The sequence below is a fragment of the Lampetra planeri genome, chromosome 69, assembly GCF_965212315.1.
Source record: "Lampetra planeri chromosome 69, kcLamPlan1.2.h2, whole genome shotgun sequence".
NCBI classification, from domain to species: Eukaryota; Metazoa; Chordata; class Hyperoartia; order Petromyzontiformes; family Petromyzontidae; genus Lampetra; species Lampetra planeri.
This window is the reverse complement of record NC_136174.1, coordinates 468,890-478,624: the sequence shown is the minus strand read 5'-3', so window position 1 is coordinate 478,624 and position 9,735 is coordinate 468,890. Positions and strand designations below refer to the sequence as shown.

Here is a 9,735-nt window from a genome sequence, read left to right as displayed (position 1 = left end):
GTGTATTGTATAGTCAAGTGTATAGTATGAGTAGTGTAGTGTATAGTTGTGTAGTGTAAAATATGGTGTAGTATATAGTATTTTTGTATATAATAGTGTAGAATATAATAGTGTAGCGTATTTGTAAGTTGTGGTGTGTAATGTATAGTAGTGTAGTGTATAGTAGTGTATAGCAGAGGTGGGACAAAGTCATTGTTATGCAAGTCCAAGTCGAGTCGCAAGTCATCAAATTCATGACTCGAGTCTGACTCGAGTCCAAGTCACATGACTCGAGTCCACATCTCATAGGTGGGACAAAGTCATTGTTATGCAAGTCCAAGTCGAGTCGCAAGTCATCAAATTCATGACTCGAGTCTGACTCGAGTCCAAGTCACATGACTCGAGTCCACACCTCTGGTGTATAGTATTGTAGCATATAGTGTAGTGTATAGTGTAGTGTATAGTAGTGTTTAGTGTAGTGTATAGTGTAGTGTATAGTGTAGTGTATAGTAGTGTAGCATATAGTGTGGTGTATAGTAGTGTGTAATAGTTTAATGTATAGGAGTGTAGTGTAATGTCTAGCAGTGTGGTATGTACATGGCACCGGATGTATGCCAACCGTGTTAATCGAAAGGTGCTGTGGAAGGACAATCAATCTACAAGCACAAGAAAAGTTTGCTGCAGTGCGTGTGTGAGTGGGTAGGCGTGTGAGTGGGTGAGTGAGTGGGTGGGTGAGTGAGTGGGCGTGTGAGTGGGTGGGTGAGTGGTGAGCAGTGCAGCCAGGATAGCTATATAAGAGCAAGTGGGATCAGACCGATCACTCAGCAACCTCACGAGAGGCAATCGACAGTGGAGGTTTCAAGTTTTCGAGTCAAGGTCGCATCTAGGAGAACGTTCCGAGTCGCCATGGACTGCAGGGTGATCATCTTCGTCTTGTTCGTGTCAAGTTTCTCGCTTGGTAAGATCCATCATCATCATCATCATCCCCATCATTATCAGCAGCATCACCATCACCACCATCATCACCGCCATCATCATCACCATCATCATCACCAACATCACCATAACCATCATCACCGCCATCATCACCATCATCATCCAACATCGTCGTCATCATCATAATCACCATCATCATTCAATATCGCCATCATCACCATCATCACCATCATCATCCAACATCATTACGACGGAGAAATCATCACCATCATCATTCAATATTGTCATCATCACCATTATCACCATCATCCAACATCATTACGCAGGAGACATCATCACCATCATCATTCAATATCGTCATCATCACCATCACCATCATCATGCAACATCATGACGAAGGATAAATCATCACCATCATCATTCAATATCGTCATCATCACCATCATCACCATCATCATCCAACATCATTATGAAGGAGACATCATCACCATCATCCAACATCATCGTTATCCATTATACAGGGGTGTTTTTTGGGGGGGTGAGATCCCGTAACAATAAATGTTGTCTTCTTGGTTCTTTCGGAAAAGTCACGTTGTGGCCGAAACGTCGTGAGAATTATTTTATTATGTTTAATTTGTATTATTTTATTATTTCCATTCTACGTGACTTTACCGAAAGAACCAAGAATATGAATCCCTGCAGTCACGAAAGCTTTAAATCGAAATAAATGTTGTGTCGTGAAACCCGCCACCACCCGACACAGCCAATTAGTCACGGGGTTTTGTCACGTGAACAGAATGTGCCAATTCGTCACAAGTACGGCCACACCGATTTGTTGGAGAGCCATTCCACAACATTGAGAACATTTACACAAGACTGTAAATCATTAGACCTCATTTGCCAGTACCAAAATATAGTAATAGGCATTGTCCAATGCTTATATTATCAGTGTGTTTTGTCTTCTTGGTTCTTTCGGTGAAGTCACGTAGAATGGAAAAAATAAAATAATAATAAAATATAATTAATTTAATTTATAGTCTTCTCGACAGACCCGTTCTTCACCTGAGGACGGCTGCTGCGTTGTGGCCGAAACGTCGTGAGAATTATTTTATTATGTTTTATTTTTATTATTTTATTATTTCCCTTCTACGTGACTTTACCGAAATAACCAAGAAGATGAATCCCTGCAGTCACGAAAGCTTTAAATCGAAATTCAATGTTTTCTCCTACAACATCAGAGTGCAGCGCCACATTAAATACATACTACAATGACAATAGTTTAAAGCAATTTGAAACATGTTTTTTGGGGGGGTACAGAGCTTTGTGACGTCATATTTAAAGAGGGAGGGGGGGTTTGACTTTTTGTGACGCCGTGTGACGATGGGGGGGGGAGGAGGGGGGGTCAAAAATCGTCCAAAATCGCGTGACGTCATTTATGGACGGCCCCTTTGTATTTGGGCGCATTACGCAGGCCCCATTGTTTCGACGGCCTCCGTGTTAAACTGCAGGTTGTGATCACCGGAACAAATGTCCACACCGCGACTCAACTTTGTGAATGTGCATCGTGGCTTTAACTCTCCAACGCGAACACAACAAACAGGTTAGAGCTGAACTGGTCTAAGGGGATCGGCACGTGTTGTGTTCACACGGGACAAGCCTCCCCCCCCCTGCTTACTGATTTGCTGTGTCGGGTGGTGGCGGGTTTAACGACACACGCAACTTAGATATATTTTCGGCGATCAAACAAATCGGTGTTATGGAAAATAAATAACCAAAAAATTAGTTGAAAGCGTAATTTACATTTATCTCCACGAGTAACGCTGAAAGATTCATTAGATAGCTTGCAGTGCCACGTCAGTCGGTACGATCGATCGATCGCTCATCGATTATACACTGGTCAACACACTTTTTCTGGCATAAGGTAATTTTGGGGTGCTGATTCCAAATCTGGCATCACATCAGGTTTTTGAGATATCAAATATAGCATTTTCAATAAAAACTGCAGAAGAAAAATATTAAATAAATATGGATATCGATATAAAATGATATTATAAACACACTATCCTAAAAATACAGCGCCCTATTTTAACACTAAAGCAGTCACTGACTCGCAACAACTTGCAATCATAAGTGACAGAGTTAATTTCGGGTAAAATCAATGAAAATGGGGTATGCCGATAGCATAAAAAGTGAGATGTGAAAGAGCAAATTTGAGATCAGATTTTGAATCAGCACCCTGAAATTAGTCTAAAACAGCTGCAAAAGTCCAGGCCAGAAAAAAACTTTTTTTTGTTGACCAGTGTTATATTTGCTTTCCATTGATTATGGTTTTTGTTGTTGTTGTTGCTGCTGCAGGCAACGCACTGATGTGCTACAAATGCACGGCCTCCAGCAACTCGGCATGCAACTTGCAGGGGAACGAGACCTGCTCAGGTGGCAATGGGACGTGCATGACCACCGTCTTCTCGACGTTTGTCTGTGAGTAGCGCCTTGCGTTTTTACTCCTCACCGCCACTGCCACCCATAGACTCAACACTGTCACCCATAGACTCAGCACTGTCACCCATAGACTCAAGACTGCCCATCAACTCAGCACTGTCACCCATAGACTCAGCACTGTCACCCATAGACTCGACACTGCCACCCATAGACTCAACACTGCCACCCATAGACTCAGCACTGTCACCCATAGACTCAACACTGCCCATCGACTCAACACTCCCCATAGACTCAACACTGCCACCCATAGACTCAGCAATGCACATAGACTCAACACTGCCCATAGATTCGACACTGCACGATAGACTCAACACTACTATAGACTCAACACTCCCACCCATAGACTCAACACTGCCCATAGACTCAACACTACTATAGACTCAACACTCCCACCCATAGACTCAACACTGCCCATAGACTCAACACTGCCCATAGACTCAACACTACTATAGACTCAGTACTGCCACCCATAGACTCAGCACTGTCACCCATAGACTCAGCACTGTCACCCATAGACTCGACACTGCCACCCATAGACTCAACACTGCCACCCATAGACTCAGCACTGTCACCCATAGACTCAACACTGCCCATCGACTCAACACTCCCCATAGACTCAACACTGCCACCCATAGACTCAGCAATGCCCATAGACCTAACACTGCCCATAGACTCGACACTGCACGATAGACTCAACACTACTATAGACTCAACACTCCCACCCATAGACTCAACACTGCCCATAGACTCAACACTGCCCATAGACTCAACACTACCATAGACTCAACACTACCCAGAGACTCGACACTGCCACCCATAGACTCAACACTGTCACCCATAGACTCAGCACTGCCACCCATAGACTCAACACTGCCACCCATAGACTCAGCACTGTCACCCATAGACTCAACACTGCCCATCGACTCAACACTCCCCATAGACTGAACACTGCCACCCATAGACTCAGCAATGCCCATAGACTCAACACTGTCCATAGACTCCTCAACACTGCCCATAGACTCGAAACTACACGATAGACTCAACACTACCATAGACTCAACACTGCCACCCATAGACTCAACACTGCCCATAGACTCAACACTACCCATAGACTCAACACTACCACCCATAGACTCAATACTGCCCATAGACTCAACACTGCCCATAGACTCAAGACTACCTATATACTCAACACTGCCACCCATAGACTCAGCAATGCCCATAGACTCAACACTGTCCATAGACTCCTCAACACTGCCCATAGACTCAACACTGCCCATAGGCTCAACACTGCCCATAGACTCAACGTTGCCCATAGACTCAACACTGCACCTTACACAAGACCCCGCACCTCCGATTAGAACAGTTGGCTACGTGCGGTTTTGCGACAAAAGTTCAAGCACTCAAGCACCCATTCACTTCCTCATTCACTCACTCATTCACTTACTCATTCACTCACCCACCCACTCATTCACTTACTCATTCACTCACTCACTCAATCACTTACTCATTCACTCACCCACCCACTCATTCACTTACTCATTCACTCACTCACTCACTCAATCACTTACTCATTCACTCACCCACCCACCCACTCATTCACTTACTCATTCACCTACTCATTCACTCACTTACCCACTAATTAACTTACTCATTCACTTACTCATTCACTCAACCAACCATTCATTCACTTACTCATTCAAGCACCCACTCATTCACGTACTCATTCACTCACCCACTTATTCACTTACTCATTCACTCACTCACCCACCCATTCATTCACTCACACACCCACCCACTTATTCACTTTCTCATTCACTCACTCACCCACCCATTCCCTTACCCATTCACTCACTAACCCACTCATTCACTTACTCATTAACTCACCCACTCATTCATTCACTCACCCACTCATTCACGTACTCATTCACTCACTCATCCACTAATTAACTTACTCATTCACTTACTCACCCACCCACTCATTCACTTACTCATTCACTCACTCACCCACCCACTAATTAACTTACTCATTCACTTACTCACCCACCCACTCATTCACTTACTCATTCACTCACCCACCCACTCATTCACTTACTCATTCACTCACCACGCACCCATTCAATGACTCATTCACTCACCCACCCACTCATTCACTTTCTCATTCACTCACTCACCCACTCATTCACTTTCTCATTCACTTACTCATTCACTCACTCACCCACCCATTCATCTCACCCACCCATTCACTTCCTCATTCACTCACCCACTCATTCACTTACTCATTCACTCACTGACTCACCCACCCACTGATTCACTTACTCATTCACTCATTCATTCACTTACCCATTCACTCACTCACCCACCCATTCACTTACTCATTCACTCACCACGCACCCATTCACTTACTCATTCACTCACTCACCCACTCATTCACTTACTCATTCACTCACCCACCCATTCATTCATCTCACCCACCCATTCACTTCCTCATTCACTCACCCACTCATTCACTTACTCATTCACTCACTGACCCACCCACTGATTCACTTACTCATTCACTCACTCATCCACGCATTTCCTTATTCATTCACTCACTCACTAATTCACTTACTCACTGACCCACTCATTCCCTTACCCATTCACTCATTCAACCACTCATTCACTTACCCATTCACTCACTCACCCACCCACATTCACATTTTCCAGTTCTGACGACCTGACTGTACTGGACACGTGTGCAAAAGAGCTTTATAGCTCATCGGATTCCTCCAGCAAGATAAATGATGATTCTGATTCTGGAATTCACGTCACTTTGATCTTCCACCCCCCTCCCACCCATTGCCTCCTCCCATACCCCCAATCCACCCATCACCATCATCACCAACATCATCACCATCATCACCACCATCACATCACCATCACCACCACCATCACCACCATCACCACCATCACATCACCACCATCACATCACCACCATCACCACCATCACCACCATCATCACCATCATCACCATCATCACCACCATCACATCACCATCAACACCACCATCACCATCACCACCATCATCATCATCACCATCACGATCACCACCATCATCGCCATCATCACCATCATCACCACCACCATCACCATCACCACCATCACATCACCACCATCACATCACCACCATCACCACCATCATCACCATCATCACCACCATCACCACCATCATCATCACCATCACGATCACCACCATCACCACCATCACCACCATCATCACCACCATCACCATCATCACCACCACCATCACCACCATCATCACCATCATCACCATCATCACCACCATCACATCACCATCAACACCACCATCACCACCATCATCATCACCATCATCATCATCATCACCATCACGATCACCACCATGACCACCATCATCACCATCATCACCACCATCACCACCATCACCACCATCACCATCATCACCACCATCACCACCACCATCATCACCACCATCACCACCACCATCACCACCAAAATCATCGCCATCGTCCTGCGTGACCCGAGGAGCAGATAGCACCTACACCAAGTCGTGCGCCTCCCTCTGCACGCCAACGAACATCAACTTGTACGTGGGCAGCACGAAAGTCTCCTGCTGCACCACCGACTTGTGCAACGTATCCGGCTCTCCGCGCCGCGTGGCTTCCATCATCGTGGCCACGGCGATGGCTCTCATCAGCAGCGCGGTGGGATTCTAGCAAAGGGCGGCAGGCAGAGGTCGCAACCGGGTACCCGATACCCGTACCCTACCCGATACCCGGCTACCCGTACCCGGCCGGGTACGGGTAGCCGTTTGCGACCCTGGTGCGGCCGGGTACGGGTACGGGTAGACCGTGAGTCACTAGTGAGTAACTGTTTGTCACTCATTTCCCAACGTCTTGTCTCTTGTTACAATTCAAGTTCCGAGAATCAACCCACCCGCGCCTGCAACATGGCTTCATCCCAGAGGTCGCAATCGGGTACCCGATACCCGTACCCTACCCGTACCCGGCCGGGTACGGGTAGGGTACGGGTACGGCCGGGTACGGGTACGGGTACCCGTTTGCGACCCTGGTGCGGCCGGGTACGGGTAAGACATCAAAACCCGTTTGCGACCTCTGCTAATTAGCAACGCAGCTCTGTACGAGAGGTCCACGCGTATCGGGTCAACCCCCACCCGCCCCCCACGTTACAGACAGACGGAGCGTACGGATTAACGCATTCCTCCCGGAGTTATAGATGTGAAATCAATGAAACAAACGTCGCAATGGCTTGTGAATCCACACCCCTGCAGTGCGACGCCGACGACGGTGGTGGTGGTTTGATTACAGATTTTTAAATGATCCTGTGAATTAAAATGTCGTGCCGTCTATCGCGAAATAAACGCTAAATCTGCTGACATCGCTCGCGTGATCTGAACGTCATTTACTCGACGGCATACAGCACTGGCTCGGGCGAGAGCGACTCTGCTGATGCTGCTGATGGGACACTGGATGTCGAAACCGTTCTATTTGGTTATTTGGGTAAAGTCACGTAGGTGAAAAAATATGATAAAAAATAATAATAAATTACAAATAAGAATAACATTTAAAAAAATTGAAATAACTAAATTAGTGATTTAATTTAGTTATTTATATTTTTATTTATTTTATTTTATTATAGGTGAAAAAATATAATAATAAAATAATATTTTTAAAAATGAAATAACTAAATTAGCGATGTAATTTAGTTATTTCTATTAAAAAAAAGTATTTTATAATATTTTATTGTTTTATTTTTATTTTATTTTTTCACTTCTACGTGACTTTACCGAAAGAACCAAGAATATGAATCCCTGCAGTCACGAAAACTTCAAATCAAGTTGAAACCGTTCCTTACCTACAGTGGGCAGTTCACCAGCATTGATTCACGGGAGCCCGACTCTGCTGATGGTGCTGATCAGACACTGGATGTCGAAACCGTTCTATTTGGTTATTTGGGTAAAGTCACGTAGGTGAAAAAATATAATGCAAACAAAAAACACAACTCTGATAATGTATACATTATCAGAGTTGTGTTGTTTGTTGTTTTTTTATTCCGACTGCAAGTATTGTGGTCAATGCAAACATGACTCCTTGTAAAAAAAGGTGTCAGTTTTGTTGCCAGATAAAAGGGTAAAAAAACCAATTATCAAACCTAGTAAACTTGTAAATACAATGCAATACAGCACAGAGAGTCGGCTAATATAACAGTCAACACCATACCTGGTTGATTAACGTTCTTCCCAAGATTGCTAAATTTGAGAGCGAGACAAAACACACAGACACGGAGACACACAGACAGACACGGAGACACACAGACAGACACACAAGCAGAGCGAGACTCACACAAAGACACACAGGGAGAGACACACAAAGAGACACACAGAAAGACAACACATCTGTGTCGAGGCCTTAAATAGAGAGGGGGGCGGGGTCATCCGTCCAGGAATTCCACACAACTCTCCGAGTATCCTAGCAGTCTCCAGAATCGGAGCACGACTGACTCTGCGCAGTTGTCGAAGCTGGTGGAAGCGCCGTCCAGTCGGGCGCCTGATCTTGGCGGCCTCTGTCAAGTTCGCCGTCGACAAGGAAACCACGTTGCCCTTATCCAACACTGAGATGTCACAGCCATCTATGTGGAGAGAGACTCTACGGTTTACTCGAGCAAGCTGATGGCGGGTCCCCAGTACGATGAACTTTAAGTCTCGTCACGTAAACAGGAGGAATTGGCATGTTCTGCTCACGTGACAAACCTGACCTAATTGGCTGTGTCGGATAGTGGCAGCTTTAACGGCACGTTGACAATATTTATGCGATCCAAGCCAAAAAAAAAGAGATCTGTTATGGATAATATAGGTCGTGAAAGCCTACGCGTTAAACTGAATTTAGGCCTTGATTCTAGAGTTGAAGCTTTCGTGACTGCAAGGATTCATACTCTTAGGTTTTTCGGTAAAGTCACGTAGGTAAAAAATAAAATTTTAATTAATAAAAGTAAAATCAAAAATCACGACGTTTCGGAGGCAACATAAGCTTCCGTCTTCAGGTGGAACCGTCACAGCACGATTGCTGCATCAAGTAAAGAGAAATTCCAAGAGACCCGACCTTGTATATATACTGTTTGAGGGGGAGGAGCCAGGGTAGGCCGCTGGATAGGAGTTTTTTATGATAAGGTTGGTGCGGCTGAGGCTGCTGCTAGGACTGAGCCTTTGTTATGTAGACTGGTTGAGCTGGGAGGTGCCAGAGTTGTTAAGGTGCAGCTGCTGCTAATGGAACTTAGCCTTTGTTA

General features: G+C 45.2%; 1 protein-coding gene across 1 annotated transcript; it reads left to right on the top strand.

The window, feature by feature from the left end:
- The first annotated feature begins 791 nt into the window (after window positions 1-791).
- On the top strand, window positions 792-7,830 carry LOC144737370 (ly6/PLAUR domain-containing protein 2-like). The gene is made up of 3 exons (XM_078620040.1): window positions 792-937; window positions 3,271-3,393; window positions 6,964-7,830. The coding sequence occupies exons 1-3, from the start codon at window positions 886-888 to the stop codon at window positions 7,146-7,148; spliced, it is 360 nt and encodes a 119-aa protein (XP_078476166.1). The 5' UTR covers window positions 792-885; the 3' UTR covers window positions 7,149-7,830.
- The last annotated feature ends 1,905 nt before the right edge of the window (window positions 7,831-9,735 follow it).

Coding starts and splice junctions, on each gene's coding strand:
- LOC144737370 (XM_078620040.1), top strand. CDS start 886: ATGGACTGCAGGGTGATCATCTTCGTCTTGTTCGTGTCAAGTTTCTCG. Junction 938..3,270: donor CGTGTCAAGTTTCTCGCTTG/GTAAGATCCATC, acceptor TTGCTGCTGCAG/GCAACGCACTGATGTGCTAC. Junction 3,394..6,963: donor CGTCTTCTCGACGTTTGTCT/GTGAGTAGCGCC, acceptor CCCGAGGAGCAG/ATAGCACCTACACCAAGTCG.